This window comes from Misgurnus anguillicaudatus, chromosome 23 (assembly GCF_027580225.2).
Source record: "Misgurnus anguillicaudatus chromosome 23, ASM2758022v2, whole genome shotgun sequence".
Taxonomy (NCBI): Eukaryota; Metazoa; Chordata; class Actinopteri; order Cypriniformes; family Cobitidae; genus Misgurnus; species Misgurnus anguillicaudatus.
In genome coordinates, this window is record NC_073359.2 from 38135247 (window position 1) to 38156041 (window position 20795).

General features: G+C 39.8%; 1 protein-coding gene across 5 annotated transcripts in view; it reads left to right on the plus strand.

The window, feature by feature from the left end:
- Nucleotides 1–20795, plus strand: part of LOC141359585 (heterogeneous nuclear ribonucleoprotein C-like) — a 42914-nt gene that overhangs the window by 15811 nt on the left and 6308 nt on the right. For 3 of the 5 annotated variants that reach the window (XM_073862263.1, XM_073862265.1, XM_073862262.1), the window contains 5 exons: nucleotides 6113–6187; nucleotides 12592–12664; nucleotides 12739–12786; nucleotides 12931–13085; nucleotides 14024–14137. In XM_073862263.1, coding sequence (XP_073718364.1) covers nucleotides 6113–6187; nucleotides 12592–12664; nucleotides 12739–12786; nucleotides 12931–13085; nucleotides 14024–14137 — 465 coding nt within the window. The remainder of the gene's footprint in view (nucleotides 1–6112; nucleotides 6188–12591; nucleotides 12665–12738; nucleotides 12787–12930; nucleotides 13086–14023; nucleotides 14138–20795) is intronic. The other 2 variants (XM_073862266.1, XM_073862264.1) reach the window with 2 other exon arrangements.

The following is a 20795-nucleotide window of genomic DNA, read 5'->3' on the forward strand; positions in this document are numbered from 1 at the left end:
CTAATTATTTAACAAAACAAAAAAATGAAGTTTGCATGTATTCTACCGTGACATTAATAAACACACGCCCACTCCATGGCTTGTTAAACTTCAAGCGGCGCCACTAGAACCGTGAGGCGATGACGTCAAAGCACCGCGAGAGCGAGACGAAATTACACTTTGCATGATTTCTCGAATAGTTCTCGCGGTACTTTGACGCCATCCGGCTGTCGGTTCCTGCAGCGCCGCATGGAGTTGAACAAGCCTATTGTGTTGACGGCTTGACGCACGTCGACAATGAGCGTTCTCAGTCTCAGCGGTAAATCAAGATGTCGAAGTGCGAAAGTATATCAAAAGTTACAGAAAGGAGTGGGAGAGTGACCCGGGCCTGCCCTGTAGCAATGGATATATATGTAAAATAGCGCTGCAAAATCTGAAAACCGGACTCCGGATTACCACACATCATTTAATGCCGTGGCGTGGATCTATCGGAGCATTTCAGGTGCACAGAACCTAATGTTCGGCTGTCATGTCAATTCTGGCACCATAAACAGCCAGACTGTTTTGAAAAGTTCAGATGTTTATGTTCTTCAGCATCCTTGCAAGTTAAAGTACAACCTATTATTGTTCTGCATTTAACGTTAAAGGTAAGCATACGATCTCCCTCTCACACACACATCTGTTTATCAGAAGTAAAATACGTGTATTATTATTAATATTAATAGATAAAAAACAGACATTGAATTTATAATTAACGAATAGGTATTTGAATTAGCCTATCCTTAAGCATAGCTAAATGTGTAAACGAGTTATTGTCATTTTGCTATTGTGGTTCTCTATCTGCTGGTGTTTAATCTCTAGCTTATGGTGCATTACTTGTGGCTGTTAAAATAACTACGTTAAATGATCAAATTGAACCAAAATTTTGATAAAATGTTGCGTTTGGACCGTTTTTGAGCTAGAAACCATTTGCAAACACTGTCCCCCACCATTACGTAAAAATTATTTGCACTACGGACTACGTCTGGGTCTGAACTTCAAATGAGCAGTGTTGTGCTGTTAAGTAACGTTAGGTATGCTTTTTTGTTGTTGTATATAGTAAAAGTGTTCAGATCATGTACGTTGCTCACTATAGCTGTAGTTTTTGTGGTTGTATTACAGAGATGTTTGTTTATAACACCTTAAAGCTTAAGGGACGTACCAAAGCTATATGTATTTTCTAGCTTGGGGAATTAAATGCATTTTGTGTGACCGCCCCCTCTGGTATTTAAGACGCCCCCTCATCAGCGCTCGGCTGGCGCCGGCACTGCCTCTTGGTGATGTCAAAGTACAGCGAGAGCTGTCTCCATGTGACAACTGAAATCGCTCTCACAGTACTTTGTTGTCACTCGCCTGTGGGTTCTTGTGGCGCCACAGCAGTCTGCTCCCCAGTCACTCTAGCGCCGCTATAGTATTAATTTGATTTCATACGCCGATCGGATCGCGCAGTTTGGCAGGAAGTCAAACACACCAAATATATAGCCTATTCAACCCGCTAAAGTAGCAAGTGTAGCATGCTAATGGTTAGTGCTTCACATCTAAATTATGACTAAAAGTTTGAAATGTCACAAAACCATGCTGTTTTGCATCCTGACGCTATCCTGACGTATACGGAAATCCTTGACAATTCCTAGTGGGTATACGGCGTAGTCCTGCGTATCACGTAGACCAGTGGTTTTCAATCTTGTCCTAGGGGATCCACAGCTCTGCATATTTTGTATGTCTCCCTTAACTGACACACCCAGCTCTGTTCATGGATCTCTCCCTTAATGAGCTGATGATCTGAATCAGGTGTGTTGGATAAGGGAAACATGCAAAATGTGCAGGGCAGTGGGTCCCCTAGGACAAGATTGAAAACCACTTACGTAGACTACACTGGTCTAACGTATGGCCATAAATTTAGAATTCGTTCCCAATATTAAACAGTTTGTTCCTTGGAATTAATTAATATAATATTTCGTAATTACTATTACAATTATTATTTCTTCAAATTATGAATTAGCCTAGTAAAACGTGAATGTCGTGGAAACAAATTGTTAATTTGAATCATACGCGAAGCTCCGTATCAAACTGGATCTAAATACAGAACAACACTACAAAAGTTACTACATCATTTAAAAATATTATTAAAAAAAAACCATAACCGAACCATTAAGCAGACATAATTTAGATGTAGGTAACAGTAAATAATAATAATAATGATAAATAATTATTCATTTAAATATAAATAAGCGTCATTAATAATAAAAATAATAATACAAATATTACAAATTGTCATGCAATTATTAATGTCTCTTTAATCCCACTCTTTAAACTCCCAAATAAAACAATTTTGTTTCTTTCCACTTCCCCGGTTTCTCTTCTTTGCCGTCTTCTGTGTGTCCATTGTCTCTTTCACACAGTAATTCTGGTAAATTACCATGAATTTACCAGAATGAATTTACCAGTAAATGCAAAAATGTGCTGTTCACACATGCAGGAAGAAATGTGGATGTTACCTACAGGTAAGCTCGACTTTTAAGCAGCATGTGTGTGGAAACATATGTATAAAGGCTAGATGTCTTGCCTAGTGCTGGCCAATTGAGTGGAACCATAGACAGTAAAAGAAATGGACACAGCGACCCCATTGGATTCAACGGAGACAAGTGAAGTCAATTAGAAGCACGCACTTCCTGGGTGTCGAGCGTACTGAGCAGACTCAAACTGAGCTTAATGACGTAGATGTCACGTGAGCAACCTGCCTGACAACTGTAAGTCTTCTAATAGCCGTTCCACAAGAAATCTGAATCACCTACTGAATCTTGCAGAAACGGCGAGCGTGAACAAGAGCACATTCGGGTTAGTATTCTGATTAATAATCTCCCATGACTTTATGCCTTCACGTCCACCCGATTGCCTCATAGTCAGTAAAAGATTGGCTGTGAGCTTCTCTCCCAGTCCATACGGTAATTTCTCTACTGTGCGACAGAAAGTCGCAGGTTATGACACAATCGTTAGCCTATTTTTACAAAAACTGCTTCTACTGGGCCATAACGTAAGATACATGGTAATGGAGCCTTTTATACATTTTCGTGTTTCTTTAGAAATAATTAATGGACAAATGGAGTCTTTAAACGCCTCAGATGTAAAGTTATTCGCTGTCAAAGTGACGCCAAAATGAATGGGAGTCAATGGGATGCTAACAGCAGATGGTTGTTGGCTAAGCAATGGCGGCGTCCAGGGAAGCTTCAATAAAATATGAAACCCTGCTCCCCTGAGTGGAACGTCCGCATTTTGGCGGCCATCTTACCACAAGATGCTCACTCGTAGCATTAAGTTTTAAAGGGGCAATCAGTAGGATTTTAAGTGTTTTATTAATCAAAATCAATGTCTTTATTCATAAATATGTCCTCGTTGGTGTCAAATGACCTCTGCCAGTGATCTGACTTTTCTTTGTAAGCTTAGAATTTCTCCACTTTACTTACATTGAACGGGTAAGTCCAAGGAGGCATCCATGTGGTTCCGCCGTATTGATAAACTATAATAGCAGAGAGGGACAAAAAGCACTAGCTTACGAACGCATTTCCACAACGCGTTTTCATTCAGAACACGTGAACCAGCTGCAACGGACAAGGAGATCAGCGATTACATAACGGCTACCGTAGTTGCAACACGCCTTTGGAAAGGGGAGGTGCTAGAAAGCACTGTTCGTTTGAATGCAAAATACAATTCCACCACTAGATGGGGGTAAATCCTACTGATTGCCCCTTTAATGATGCAGGTACTTTTAAATGACCATAACTTGCTTAATTTTTTACCGATTTTCAAACTGTTTGGTTTGTTATAAACGTCAAAGATGTACCAATGACACTGCATACTTATACTAAAAATAAATAAAAAAATTCATGAAACATGTTAAAGCATCCAGAATTATAGCCACGTTAATAACGTTTGTAAAAAAAAAAAACGTTTGAAAACCGGTAGAAAATTGAGCAAGTTATCGTCATTTAAAAGTACCTGCACCATTAAACTCAATGCTAAGAGTGAGCGAGGTGTCTGAGGTAAGATGGCCGCCAGGTGATGCCGTTAGAGACTCTGCCGTTAGAGACTCTGCCGTTAGAGACTCTGCCGTAAGACATCTAGCCTTTATACATATCTATGTGTGGAAACGTCCGTAAACAGTCCGGGGGTAAACGCGTCACCTGTATAAAAGTGCAACAGAATCAGTGAACATGAGCGACAGGTGTGAACAACGAGGTGGCGAATACTGATTGGATGGTTCAAAGGGAAGAGGAAGTGTAAATAGAGTATGTGAAACACAAGATGTTGTTCATTTTTTTTACATTGTTTGGTGGATGTTGGAGCGGGCGTTGTGGCAAGCGGTGTGTTGATGTGGTGAAGTGGACGAGAAGAAATTAAAGAGAGGATCTGTTGGAGGAAAGAGGACGGAGAAACAAGTTATTGGAACAGGTTTGGAAGAATAAGCGTCGCCAGACTGTGAGTACCAGTGGTCTATTTATTTACCCTGTAAGCATTGGAGGAACGGACAGTCACTATTTGTGCGGAGTGTGTTGTTGTGTAGTGGCCCTACCGTGGAGAACGAAGCTGGTGGGTGAGCCAGTGGATTGCAGGACATCTGGAGCGCTGTGCGGGGACTTGTGTCATCCATCCAAATCGCCTGTAGCAGCGAATGTAAACATCTCTCCCTTCAGTGAAGTGTATTGACCCAGCGTGGAGATATGGGCCTTATCTGTCACTAACAAAAGTGTGGATTGCCGTGGGTGAGTGTGCATTATTGACGTGTGTGCATCTGAAGTATTTGCAGTGCTGTGCCGTGTCTCCTGTCGCTCATACCGTCCCTAGGTCAAGCCAGTCGCTGCCAGGTGTGTCGTGGAGCTGCTGTGGCGTGATTATCATCGTGGACTTACCAGCTCATTCCCCCCGCCTGCGTTTCCAAGCAACGAACGAGATCGTGTGAGTACTGGATCTGAATGCTGTGGAAGAGACCATAGTGGAAAATTAAGGGAAGTAGAGAAATTGTGAAGACGCAAACTAACTGTTGTGTGCAAACCCTGTGTGGAGAGGGAGCCTAGCCGCCTGTCCCACCAGTATAGGTGTCGTTCGGATCTTGAGGAGGAAGAGGAATCGACGGGTCTGTTACGGATACCATCTTGCAGTCCCATCTGCTTTCTCACCGCCTCTCCGGATGGCATCGGCCGTGACAGGCCAGCTGCAGCTGCGTGGAAGTGGGTAACGATTACACTCTCTCTCACCGAGGATCAAGGCCAGGTGACGTACAACCTTCTTCACCTATGTTGTAATACCCGCCTGTGATGTGTCAAGAGTGAGGGAGGAAGAGTAAAGCTAAAAATCATACTTACCTGAAGAGTTCGTTGAACCAGAACGCAAAGTTATACGTACCCAAACTGTCCCGTCGATACAGAGCAGCACGCCCATTGAACCGCAGAGCCACATCAGCGTCAGAACTAAAAGCTATATGTACCTGAACTGTCTGTTGATAGAAAGCAGCACGCCCATTGAACCGCAGAGCCACATCAGCGTCAGAGCTAAAAGCTATACGTACCTGAACTGTCTGTTGATAGAGAGCAGCACGCCCATTAAACCGTAGAGCCAAAGCTAAAAGCTATACGTACCTGAACTGTCTGTTGATAGAGAGCAGCACGCCCATTAAACCGCAGAGCCAAAAGTTATATGTACCCAAACTGTCTTGCTGGCGTAGAGCAGCACGTCCATTGAACCGCGGAGCCGCATCAGAGTCAGAGTTAAAAGCTGTACGTACCTGAACTGTCCTGTTGACCCAGAGTAGTACGTTCCAGGGAACCGCCGAGCCACCCTAGAGTTGAGTGAAGACAAACTTACCTGAGAGACTGTAGATTCAGTTCCGTGCGCTGAGTAAAGTCCATACCTACCTGGTATGTCGGTTGGCCTAGTGGGGTAACGTCCTCGCAGCACTTTCGAAGCAACCTGAAAGAGAAAGTAGAGTGGTGTTTATTCCATCAGCCTGCCATTGCAACCCTCCAGTGCCAGACGGAGACACTACAATATAGCGAGGTTTTCTCTTACCTGTCTCGTGTGTGTGTGTGTGTGACTGCAGTAGATATCCGGGACGAGCTTGGATTCCAGCTGTTTCTGGAGCAAGCCGTGGAACGGCTGGAGGACTACAGAGCAGGTTGTCGCCATACCCCCCCATCCACTAAGGCCATGTTTACATTAGAGCATTTGCGTTTTAAAACGGCATTTTAAAATGAAAACAATCCTCGTTTATACTGGCATTTTAAAAATAATCTTCATCCACACTATACACCACCATAACCGCATGAAACATGACCAATCACGTAACTGGGCATGCGCATAAAAGTGTAAAATAACTTATTACTCTAATAATAGCTTACCTTTGCACGTTTATGCAGCATAGGGGTGTGCGATATTGACAAAAAGTCATACATGGGTCCTTTGCTGGCAACTATAACAGACACTATTTTTGAACCTATAAAAATGTGTTTGGGAAAGCTTATACTGTTCTATTTCCCCCCTACAACATATTAACATGATTAATAGGTTAATTTTGATTTTATAACTAAACAAAAGGTCTTTATGATTTAAAAAAAAGCATTCAAGTGAACAGTACTGAACAGTAGCGAACTTGAAGCCAAATTAAATTTCAGCAAATGCAAACTTCAATCAAACATAGTAAGAGGTGAAGTATTGCTTTTAGCCTACCAGAAATGCTTATTGCATTAATTTTTAAAAGTGTGCGAGGTCCGTGCACGTCCTCCGCTAGCAACACACAAATAGCTAAAAGCCAAGCGCCTAAACGAGCATTATATTAATGACGTTGAGTTTATTGTTTTTATTAATTTATATTCACAAAACTTATCAACAAAACATCGATTAAAATTAAGAGACAAATTATCTGAAACGAAATTCATTTTAAAGTAGCAAACAAAACTTACATTAAACTGGAAAATAATGTCTGACCCATTACAATTCTCCCTTCATATTGGCCTTTACAACGCCTATATGGCGTATAAAATTACAGTCTATCTTTCGTAAGCTAACTTAATTTAAACAAAACATAAACACTTATACTGTTCTAGCTCCCACTACAACATATTAATATGATTAATAGGTTAATTTTGATTTTATAACTAAACAGAAAGGTCTTTATGATTTAAAAAGAAAGCATTCAAGTGAACAGTACTAAACAGTAGCGAACTTGAAGCAAAAATAAATTTAAGCAAATGCAAACTTCAATCAAACATAGTAAGAGGTGAAGTATTGCTTTAGCCTACCAGAAATGCTTATTGCATTAATTTTTAAAAGTGTGCGAGGTCCGTGCACGTCCTCCGCTAGCAACACACAAAAAGCGCAAGCGCCTAAACGAGCATTAGCTATATTAATGACGTTGAGTTTATTGTTTTTATTAATTTATATTCACAAAACTTATCAACAAAACATCGATTAAAATTAAGAGACAAATTATCTAAAACGAAATTCATTTTAAAGTAGCAAACAAAACTTACATTAAACTGGAAAATAATGTCTGACCCATTATAATTCTCCCTTCATATTGGCCTTTACAACGCCTATATGCAGAGCCGGATTAACCCAAAGGCAAACTAGGCACGTGCCTAGGGCCCGATTGGCGGGATGGGGCCCAGACAGAGGGGGAATTTTTTTTTTTTACAAATGTCCCATCTACAATTTCGCCGCTGTCGGGCGGGAACCATTATTTTTCAGGAAATTAAAAAAACGCCGTATTTTTTAAGTTATTAAACATTATTTCAATTAAAGACGAGCTTTATGGCTCGGGAGCAGAGAGATACGAACTTATGCTCTCATTGATAAAATGGTACGGACACAGACGTCGCCGCTGCCAGCAGTGTTCAACAAATACTGCGGTCACATTGAGCCTTAAAGACGATGCTTCAATAGTTAACCAAAGCTGACTGTAGTATACATCTTACTAAACTCGATTTTAAAGGTTTACGATCTTTAAGTGTTGCAATACAAAACACGATGAGCGGACTGCTGTCTAATAAGTGGAAATGAATCTGCTCGCAAACTTACCTTCGTGGCTCACGGGCTTCCTTCTGCACAGAAGCATTACAGCTATCGAGTTTTAATAAATGTACTTAAACCTAACTATTTTCACTTGTTAGTGCCTAACAAACAGAAGTATTATATTAATTAAACAGCCATTTTATCTCCAATAAATAAAACATTTACTTGTGTTTAACATTCACAAAATAATTTAATGGTGTTATGCAAAACATTCAATTTAATTCAAAATTGAATTCAATAAAAACATTGCTGCTTGTGTTTTACATGCACAAAATAATTTAATGGTGGTATCCAAAACATTCAATTTAATTAAAGTATTATATTAGATACATTTTAAAACTTCAATGCATGTATGATAAGCCTATGATACGTAAATATTTAAAATACATCAATAACTGATATAACACAGATAAAATCATAGTTAAGTCTTTCTTTATTAAGCCCATTACTGAGTGTATTTGTGTTTGTGAGTTTATGACTGTTGTTGTCTGAGGTGACTCGGATGGGGACGCCAGTCATCAGAATGGTTGATTTTCAAGTTCATCGTTCCACTCTGTACCTGACAGAGTTCCTTTAAGGATACAGACATGGTTGCTGCAAAAAATAAATAAACAAAGGACAAACGATAATTTCCCTACGTTATATAAGGCATGTTTGCGTATAATAACGAGGCAAAAAAAAAACAGTTCCTTGCATAATAATTCATGACTGCAATGGCAGAACTAGCTGGGTCAAGATTTTTTTAAGCCCCACAAAAATCACGTTAGATACCAAACATGATAACAAAACCAATGGATAGTGGCTAACTAAGTCAAATGCAAGCAATATGTGCTTTAAATTCACTTCACAAACGTGAATAGCGTAAAGAAAAATCTAGCAGCCTCAGAAACGATACATTAGAGATAAAACTGTTATACATAATATAAAAACTGTTATTATATAATTCATATAACTGAAACATAAATGACCAGTGTTTTGAGGACATTTACCTCAGTGGACGTGTTGCTCGACGAGGATTTCGTTGCGATTCTCAATCTTGAAGAGAAATATGCAGCGAAGCTCTCCCGCGGATTACTGACACCTATTGGTTATTTACTGGTACTACTGCCTTAACAATGACACTCCCAATGGATAAGGTGAGGATAATTTAATAGCATTTAATAGAGCCGTGTAATGACGTATAAATAATAAATTTAGCAAAAAATTGTCTGATAGACTGGTTAATATACAACACATGACTTAATTTGGTATACAAACAACCAATTTGTAAGCAAAGACTAGGCTGTGTAAAATGTGAATTCACTTTTATTAGTAACTTTGGTAAGTTTCAGATTTCAATTCATAAATAACCTCGATGGGGGGGCCCAAAAAATGCAGCCTGCCTAGTGTAGTCCATTTATTTAATCCGGCTCTGCCTATATGGCGTTTAAAATTACAGTCTATCTTTCGTAAGCTAACTAAATTTAAACAAAACATAAACAAATTAAACCCAACAATACTCAAACATTAATATAAAACAGACATTATCTATAAGGATACATGTTATAGCGTTTATAATAGCTGGTTGGTAGATGTTTACTATTTTTGGCAAAACCTCCGTTGAAACCAACATTTACATGAATAAAATAATTTTTACTTTGAAAATGATGCGCTGTCACGTTAACATCAGCTGTTCGTTTACATAAGACTCCGTATACGTTCATTTACACTCAGAACAACGTCTGAGTTCTCAAACTAAAACAGGGTCTTCAGCGTTTGCGAACGAATCCGTTTATGAGGGTCGAAAACGGTGATGTAGTGTAGATGAAAGGCGTAAACGTAGCAAAAAGTAACGCGTTTTAAAGGATAAACGCATTAATGTAAACATAGCCTAATTATTGTTTATTCTGCCTCCAGTAGCAAAGGAGGGCTCCGTCCCCCCGGCTCCCTCCCCTTCTCAGTAGTGCTTTGGCCCGGCACTTGGCTCCTCTCCCCCTGAAGAGTCTGTTGGAGGACAGAAGAAGAATTATTTTAATCTCCCCTTTCCCCCTTCCCACAGTAATTTTAATTGATTTAAATAAAGCTTGTTTTAACTTTTACTTACCTGCTTCGTGTGTTTGGTCATTGGGGTGCTTTTGGGGACCTCCTCGAGGTGGAATGCCCGGAGGGGCATTAGTAGCCCGCTCCGGTTGGTAACATAAGCATAATCTTACGCCAACATATATGCCCGTTTCTACGCAAGAATGATAAATGAGGGCCACTGTGTTCCTCAGGTCCAGTCCCTGGGGCCCCCCTCGCAGAATGTTTTAGATGTCTCCCTATACTTGTATGAAACACCTGATTCCACTCATCAGCTTGTTATTGTGTTATTTAGGACAACACTTTTAGACTTCATTTACACGTGAGCGGCTATTTTCATAAACTGACATTTCAGCCTCTCCAGTATGTCAGTTTTCAGAAAAGTGTTCATTAACACGTACCCATGTATATATGCCGTCAAGAGCATGCCAAACTTCTAGGAGCTCTGGTGCATACTGTGGCGGTGCCAAACAAAGGAAAATGTATTTTCAAAATAACCATGTAAGTGTAAACAGGGCCTTTAACATTCTGGAAGGAGGCTGTTGAGTTGAATCAGGTGTTTTAGGGAGAGTTGGAGTTGAGAAACACTGCCAGTGTATGGCTTTTAACCCTTAATCAGTGTTCAAAAAGGAAAACGTTTTTGGTGTTTGGAGTCTGATAAATTTTTATATGGAAAACTATATATCATTTTTTTTATTTATTTACTTCTCACCTATACATTTATGCTGTGTTTTTGTGAAATTTGTATGTTTTTTTTACCTTTTTAGTGCACAATTACTTAACTAGGCCATGAATTGGCTCATAAAAAAATGTTAAAGAAAAAAATCACTTAAATGTCGATCTTAAAGAAATCTAAATTGTTTTTGGACATTGCTCTATGTGTTAGGGATAGAATACTGAAATCTGCTGGCTTGTTTTAATTAAATAAAGAAAGTGCAAAGACCACATATGTCAAATAGAGGTCCATAGAGACTTGTATCATTTACACTTATTTTTTCTTGATGCTTCAACTTCTCCTCACAAATTTATGATATATATTTTGTGAATAAACCAATTTATACTACGGGTCCGTTGAATGCTTGAATCTGATTGGCTGATGAACGTTCTGAGGTGTGCAACTGTTCCATATCACTTTGCATAGTTAACTGTTATAACAGACTAACAAAAACAACATGACAGACGATTTTCAGAGGCAATAACAGCGCTGTTTAGAGACGCATAGAGGTAGCCTCGTTTACACAAATCTCAAGCCTCCATTGCCAGCTTTTAAATGACGTTTTGGAACAAGCAAAAGACGTGGAAGAAATAGTCCTACTCACAGTACCAACATCCACAAAAACTGGACAAATCCCTTTAAATATGTCATGTAATCGATGTCTTGAGCTGTGTTAACTGTAGTATAAGCAGAATAATTGACTCCGGGCCGTTGAATTATTGAAAATAGTTTTTCTATTATTGCATTATTTTTCTAATAATTCAATGGCCCCTCATCAATTATTCCTTAAATAATACATAACAAAACAACAGCACCAACAAACTGTAATGAACAGGAGTAAAGGGTACACAGAACAATACAAATTTTTATATAAATCACATGGCTAATAAACAAGTGAAAGAACAAGCAGTGCAAAGCACATCTGGGAGATGTTGACAGTATGATCAATGCAGATGTTCTTCTTGCAGTTTGTGCAAGTTTTTTCCACTTTTTATTTATGCTCCAGGACCAGACCTTGGTTTATATGTAGAAATTTTCAGATTTATAATGGATTTACTTTTATTTTTTGACAAACAAAATGACAAAAAAAAGTCCCATTCATTTTCAATGTGGGGTAATTTTGACCCCAAACACCTTAAACTGTAATTTTTCACACACCTTTAGAACAACCAAATCAAGCCTATTTTTTGTGCATGTTTAGATAGATTACTTAGGAAAAGTCATAGAGTTTCATGGCCCTGAGATGAAGGTCCCACTTTTAAAAAATCAAGGAAAAGTCAAAGGAAGTAGACTCATTTTCTGCCCCGCAATCATCAAGACCAAACATTGATTAAGGGTTAAAGATCTACTTGCTTGAACCTCAGAGTGTGTGCACTACGTCATTCTTTAAAGCTTTGTATCGTTAGAACCCCAGTCATGTTTTTGAATGGTCGTGAATCATTCCCTCAGTTTTCACTGAGACAGGAGAAATACAGATTTCAGTGTTGCACTTCCTTCTTTCAATGATGTAAAAATTGTCATTTTGCATCATTGAAAGCAGGAAGTCCAATATCTTTGTTGAGGGGTTGAGACTACAAACACCCCTTTTCTCGGTCAAATAGGCATGAAATTCGAAATGTATGTTACAATTCGACTACAAATATGACACACTTTCAATAAAGATTAAAGTTTCTATGGGTGAAATGCTCCTTTAAACATTTTTTAAAAATATGTTTTTATCCTGTATGCTTTTTTAGACATCAATCTAGCGGGTGAACCAAAGCCTCATCGGTCAAAACCCATTAAGCGTTCTGCAGGAGATATGTTCAGGTTCGTAAAATAATTTTTACATCTGTACTTCTCACTTTTAATTTCTGTTAATTCTACACTTTCCTTTCTCACAGTTCATCATTCGATCTGGACTATGACTTTCAGAGAGATTACTATGACAGGTGAACACTTGAACAATTTCCATCTGTTAACAAATTGATTTCTTTTCATCTGTGAATTTGTGATCTATTAAACATTTCCAGTCTGTTTGATCTAGAATTTGAGAATCTGTATGATTGAGGGAATAATTTGAAGTGTGTGTTCAGGATGTACTCGTACCCGTCACGTGTACCCCCACCACCTCCTCCTCTTTCCCGGGCAGTGATTCCATCCAAGCGTGCACGTGTGAGTGTGAACAGTGGCACCCGCAGGACAAAAAGCAGCTTTTCCTCCAAAAGCAGCCAGCGTACCTCCCGCACCAGTAAGTACACACACACACACCAGCTAGTTTTCATTACTGGCCATAAAATTGCATTTTTTAATAAATATTTTTTCTATGTTTAATTATAGAATTTATATTCATAGAATTTTAGATTTGGCTATGTACCTGTTTATGCAGCTCAATGCCACTCAAACTCTGAAACTTGGTTTACTTTTCTTTTGTTGGTTTAACACTAGAATTTTTTCAGAATCAAGAGTTTGGCTATGCAAGACTAATCCTGCATTTACACCAGCCGTGGTAGAGGAGGCAAGCGCGAGTGATTTACATGTTAAGTCAATGCAAAGACGCGATTAGGCATCTTGCGGTGTGGTCTGCGCGAATAGTGCGGAACAAGAGGAAGGCACGGTGCGTTCCGAGCGTTGCCGCGGGAAACGCGCGAGTTGAAAAATCTGAACTTCGGTGGATTTCCGCGCAGCATTAACTAATCAGGACCTTGTTGTAGTGACGTGATTACAGGAAGCAAGTGGAGTCTCAGCAGAGTCGCAGAAGCCCCTGCCATGACGCGAATTTCCGCGTGAATGTCTCAAATGACTAAAATGACTAGAATTTCACGTGCGGCTTTCACGCTCGAATAAAGTGAGTAAACTCAAATGTTCAAGCATCCAACTACGCGCGAATAGCGTGTTTTTGCCATCTCTACCACGGCTGGTGTAAACGCAGCATAACACTGCAGCTTTAATGATTGTGTTTATCTTTGTGTAAAATCATGAAAGAAATGCAATTAGAACGCATAACAGCTTTGTAAATCTCTTTGATTTGATTATCTTAAAATGGTATTTTACACTTTTTACACTTAAAACCATTTTATTACTTGCATTGGTGTCTTTTTAATAACAATGATTGCTACTGTTTTATCATTAAGCACAAGAGGCCTCGAGTGATTATTTAAACTAAAGGCTCTGTGTACATGTGTGTAGTGAAGGCTGATGATCTGCAGACCATTAAAAAAGAACTCGCCCACATTAAACATAAAGTAGACTACTTATTGGAGAGCCTGGAGTGCATGGAAAGAGACCACAGCAAGAAATCAGGTAAGTGCCAAACAGAAAATGAAAGAATTCTTAAAGGTGCAGTCTGTAACATTTTAGCCGTTATAAAAATCAGTTATTGAGTAAGCAAAAAATATTTTGTGTTCAAAACTATCTCCTTAACTTTCCCTGATTCACAATGTAAGCTTAAAATACTTCTGGTGGCTGGGTCTGGTTTTTATCAGGAAAAAGTTTCATAAAGCCTGATATTTGCATGACTAGGTCACGTCCGATACATAAAGAAGAGATCTGAATTGAACTAAATTCAAATTACTTTCTTTATTGCACTGTACTATACAGCAGGGCCGGCGTCAAGGGGGAGCATTCGCGGGCCGTGCCCCCCAAACAGGTTTTTGTGCCCCCCTACACAGTTTTTAATAATTTAATATCAAGAATAATTAAAATAAATTAAACATTGAATGTTTCATGACTTTTAATTTAATCAAATGAGGAAAATATAGTTGATATATGTTTTCTTTAATTAAAATAGACCAGTTTATCTGATTGGTTGTATTGCGGCGTCTCATGCATCTTTACGTCTTTAGCATATTTGTGATCTGATACTAGCAACCTGTTTTTTCGCGGCATTTTATGGATTGTTTAAAATATGGATATTAGAACATTTAGAACGAAACAGCACCGCCTGCTCCATCTGACTTCATGCAAACACAGCTTGGCTCAAACTCAGAGATTAGAGGTCGAGGTGGAATTTTCAAATCTACAGGACACTGTTTTAAGGAAGTGTAATGTTCGTACATGCTGGCTTCAGCTTTTTTAAAGGTAAGTTGGCATCGTTTTAATTTACATAAGCTTAAATGTGAAGTATGGCTATGGGCCGTTAACAGCATTACGACGTGATTATGGTAAAGCGGCTTTTAGGACGCGGTGTGCGCTGCGCCATGAAACCCTTTTTATTTCAATGGCTTGCGATGCGCGAGGGCGGTTTGTTGTTGCGTTGAGCAAAGCGATAATAAAAAAAATTGTTTCAAAGCAAAATAGTTTAACTTTTGGGCATAGTTTGTGATCTTCTGCACTTTATACGGGAAATGAGCTGACAGTCTGTACCAGTTGTATGAGTGTGTGCTTGCACTGTATTTGTTGTTTTAATGCCTTGTTTTTGCAAGTTATTGTTGCTAATTGCGTGCCCACCGTTGGAAGCCACGTGCCCCCCTGTTAGTTATGGTCTGGTGCCGGCTCTGCTATACAGAAACCATCAAGACTATCAAGATTATTGCAGACTCTATTGACATTAGATTTTGAGTCTTACCTCATACAGATGACAACATGTTGCAGTTTTCATTTCTGATCATTTTCGTCCTGGAGATTGATCTTGAGTTCTTTCATCACACTGGAGTGTCAGTGAATTACAACAAGTGTTGCGAGACAGTTTTAAGACCAGTGCTTACTAATGGCTCTCTGTCAGGGCCGGAGTGGGACTCATTTTCAGCCCTGGAGTTTCATGCCTTAGACCGCCCACTTTAGTTCATGACTGACTATTGAAATAATATCTTTAAACCCTCAGTAGTATAAGTCTGCAGTTGTGCACTGTTCTCCGCAGCCTTGAAATTCACTGTATTTTTCAAATCATATTCCGTGCAAATGCAGTATACAATTATAATTTTTGCCATAATCATGCAGCTCTACCATAAGACCATAATATTACTAAAGTAAACTTATTCAAAAACTAAAGGAAACAAATGTGTTTGTGTTTTCCTCTATATTTCTATTTCTAAAAAAATGTGAGTCTTGAGATTAACTGTTGGGTTGATAACGTTTGGAAACCCCTGATATACAATCCACAAGCAAGATCTATCAAGTATGCATTGGAAACAAATGGAAAAAATCTGTATCTTTTTTTTAGTACTTAGATCATGTCTATTGCTAAATAACGTAGGCCTACATTGTGTTAAAAAAAGAAAACATCATGGATATACTTTTGAAACTACTTTTTTTTAAATAAACTAATGAGTTTTGCATCAAATAGATTTTTGTTCCTCTTGCAATAAATGATGAATAATGACTATTCATAGAGAATTCATCTATGACTTGGATAAAAAAATAGGTTTTGTAAATTATTTTCCTTTTAGAGGCCAGCCCGTTTGTATTAAGACGCGCTCAAGTTTATTTAAAATATAATAGACGCGCGGCCGGCAAGCGCACTGAAAAGACGCGCTCAAGTTTATTTAAAATATAGACGCGCGGCCGGCAAGCGCACTCAAAAGACGCGCTCAAGTTTATTTAAAATATAATAGATGCGCGGCCGGCAAGCGCACTCAAAAGACGAGCTCAAGTTTATTTTAAATATAGATGCTCGGCCGGCAAGCGCACTCAAATGACGCGCTCAAGTTTATTTAAAATATAATAGACGCGTGGCCGGCAAGCACATTCAAAAGACGCGCTCAAGTTTATTTTAAATATAGATGCGCGGCCGGCAAGCGCACTCAATATAGACGCGTCTGAAACAAAACTCGTGTTCAAGTAAGCGCTTTGAAAACCAGAAGACAGCGGCACGTCCTGCGTTTCCCATGCGTTTAAGATGTCAATGAACCCTAATTCAAGAATTCTTCCAATAAGTGGTCGGGACTCGGGACACAATCAACTTGTGCATAAAGCGACGGGAACATCTCTCACCCTCAAATACGCGTCATCCCGGTGGCATGACAACACCGGCCCTCGTGGCCAAAAAAAAACAGACCGGCCCACCGGGAATCCTCCCGGTTCTCCATATGGCCAATCCGGGCCTGCTCTCTGTGATTGTGATATGTGATTAATGAGTGATGATCTTGATGATTGCGGGACAGTAAATTAGTTTGCTTCTCTTCCTCGTGCATATTCATTAAAACAAAACACGATGACACGATGGTGAAAGGTGGAAAGATCAAATCCCATCCAGTGAGGAAATGTTTTCCATGTTGATATAGTAACAATAATGTTTTGCGATTCCCAGGCGGGATTGACACACAATCTGTCCAATTTGCAAACGGACTCCTTTGAACCGATTCATTTGAAACGATTGATTTGAACAAACAATTGAAACAACAGATCTGCCCAGCTGCCTGCCTGCCAAACTTTCTTCTTCTCTTCTCCCTTTTTTCAAGTGCACAACACCTTTAAGGGAAGTGTTCAGTTGTATTCCTTAAATTGACACCATCAGACCACACCCTTTCTCCAAAGATGCATTCTTAATTATTCAACCTATGGTTTTCATCAGATAATGAAAAGATACATTTGATAAAATGATTTTGGCTAGACTAGATTGACTGTAAGGTTAATTAATAATAATAAATTTATCTAAAACAAGACTAAAATACTTAAGATTTTATTTGACTAAAACTAGACTAAAATGCTGAGACTTTTAGGGTACAGTTTCTTGGACAGGGATTAGACTAGTCCTAGACTAAAATAAATGTAAGAGCTGTCCAAACTGAAATATCTTACAAAATGAACACTACTTGCCTCCAGCTGAACAGTGCTGGAAGCTACATTTACAAGTTGTAAGTGTAATCTGTCAGAATTACACTGCTAAAAATACTAATGCGACCACTGGGTCCAGTTTTATTTTCCATGCTTCCTTCCTATCCGTTCAATCATTAAGCTCCAATCTACAAGGTCTCTTATCACATCTATGCAGATGATACACGGCTTTACTTAGCATTCAGTATTCTGTTTTTTCCCTGTTGGCATGTTTAAAGAAAATTTAACAATAGATGGTTGATATTTCAAGGTTTTTCTGTTCGGCATGCAAAACTGATTGACAAGTACAGTGGTCACTTGGGGCCTCTTCAGTCAAACAATTACACCTATGTCAAAAATCTGTGGTCACTTTTGATTGTCATCTGAATTTTGACAAAAAAATAGAGACAGCTTTTTCAAATTCAACCGGCTCAAAAAATGAAAGTCCTTCATTACCTTTAAGGATTCGTTATCCACTCATTTATCTCCTCAGGACCCGATTACTGTAACACACTATATGACGAAATCAATTAGTCATCACTGTCATAATTACAGTTAGTCCAGAATGCTGCAACTCGCTTTCTCACTAAGACAAAAAAAGAGAAATTATTTTGCTTATGCTAGCTATCCTATAGTGGCTCCAGGTGAAACAAAAAATTTATTTTAAGGTCCTAGTTTTTGGATTTGAAGCCCAGCACAGACTTGCTCATATCTATATATCAGAACGGTTAAGTTCTCCTCTCAAAGATCATTCAGATCCTCCGTCCCGCTGCTACTAACTGTCCCAAAATCTTGTCTAAAAACTAAGCGCCACAGGGCTTTTTCAGCCTATGCTCCAAAACTTTGGAACACATTACCATTTATCAGTGGCGTGTGGTGAGGAGGCAGGAATTTAAAATATGTTTTCAGCATTTACCATCTTATAACCCACAGTACTTTCTTTAACTGCATTGTAGACAAATGTAAACGAAGGCGCGAGTGCCCACCTTGGCATCCTTATTGGGTCTTCTGGATCATTGCATATCCTTCCCTAATTCGTCAACCTCCTATGATGTAAGCACTACCGAAAGATGACATTGGCTATGTTTACATGCACAAAATTTTGTCAATCCGATTAAATTTAATACGATTGAAGGTTACGATGATACAGTTTACATGCACCCTAAACAGTGCAATCTGATTTAAATGTTCGTTTACATGTACATTCTATAGATTCTGAACCGAACTTCTGCGCAAGCGCACAGTCAATTTAATAATATAAGTCAATTTGAAAATCATAACATCATTAGAAACAAACTTACCTAAGAATTGCTGATGTACCACAAAAAGTTGTCCATAAAAAAATTATGGGCCTTGTCTTCATTTTGAATGCTGATCGGTCAAAAGATGCTAGGATGATTAAGACGTGGGGTGTCAGTTTGAAAGATGGTGTGACGGATGTCAGCGTTAACGCTCCTGGTACTTCTCACTCACCCGCATACTGAACTACATTCCCCATAATGCACTGCGACCCGCTGATTACACACCAGCTGTAGCGTATCAGCGGGTCTATTTAACCTGGGACTCTGCCACTCTATCTTCGCGAAGTCTTGTTTGCCCCAGCAGCATTTCTGAGCATTTCCTTGTGTTTATCCGTGTTTGCTTTCCTGGTGATTATATTGGACTGTCTATTGGATTATTGCCGTTTGCAGCCAGCCCCGACATTGGACTGTTTATCGATTACGACTGCTTTCTGCCTGCCCCGATCCTGGACTGTGTAACGTATATGAATGATATCTGCCTGCCTCGATCTTGGATTGTGTTTACGTTTATGCTTATCTGGATTTGCCCACTGATTACTCACTGTTTGTTGTGTGCTTACATCAATAAAGAGTTGCAAATGGAACCTAACCTGTCTGATTCGTCACAAAAGCCACCACAGGATCCAGCAACCTAAGCACCAGGCGAGCTGTCCTCACAAGCACACATCCTGGTGGCTCATCAGCAACAGTTTGCTCAGCTAACCTCTCTCACGGAGGAACTGGTTCCCTCTGTTCAGAGTTTAGCGGCATCAGCAAACGCCGCCCCCACTCCAGCACCAATTCTGCCTTCACCTCCACCCATAGCCATACCCCTGGCTTCAGCTACACCCCGTCTGGCTTTCCCCGAAAAGTTTGATGGTACCTCGGACAAATGTAAAGGCTTTCTTATGCAGTGCGAGCTCTTCATTGCCCAACAGCCCAACCTATATAACACGGAGGTCGGTAAGATTTCTTTGATTTGTTCTTTACTTACCGGAAGAGCTCTGGAGTGGGCCACGGCATTATGGGCAGCAGGAAGTTTTAATCATTGTACATATGATGAGTTTCAAAGAACCATGCGAGCTGTGGAGGCCGAGACCCTGGAGAACAGCTACTAAATCTTCTTCAGGAACGCCGCACAGCCGCTGAATATGCACTCACTTTCCGCACTCTTGCTGCTCAAACCAACTGGGTAGAGGATACGTTGAAGGTTCTATTTCACCAAGGATTAAACCAAGAGTTACAGTCTGAGTTGGCTTGCATTGACGAGGGGAGGAGTTTTGACGAATTTGTCTCCATGACCATTCGCGTTGACAATTTGGTACGCAGTAGAAGACCAGTACGAGGATATGATATCCCTGCTTCATTTTCATCTGACATTAGTGAACCTATGCAGGTGGGATGAGCACGTCTCACGGTGGAAGAGAGAGAACGCCGATTTCGTGAACGTCTGTGTCTGTACTGTGGTGAAGATGGTCATGTTCTCCCTGTCTGTCCCACACGACCATCACAAACACGTCTCGGACGGGTGACCTCATCGATCCAGTGACTGTGCCATTGAACTGCTACCCAACATTGTACCACCTAGGGGGCGCATCTTTCCCTTATCTGAACCCGAACGACAGGCGGGGAAATACATTGAAGAAGAGCTGGAGAAGAGTTTCATTCGTCATTCTACCTCACCAGCGGCTGCAGGAATTTTTTTCTTGGGAAAGAACGATGGTGGTCTGCACCCTTGTATCGATTATCGTGGACTTAACGACATCACTGTGAAATTCCGCTACCCTTTACCTCTAGTACCAGCTGCTCTGGAACAACTACGCAGTGCCAAGATCTACAGTAAGTTGGATTTACGCAATGCTTACAACCTGATTCGTATTCGTGAGGGCGATGAGTGGAAGACAGCGTTCTCAATCAGTGATGGTCAC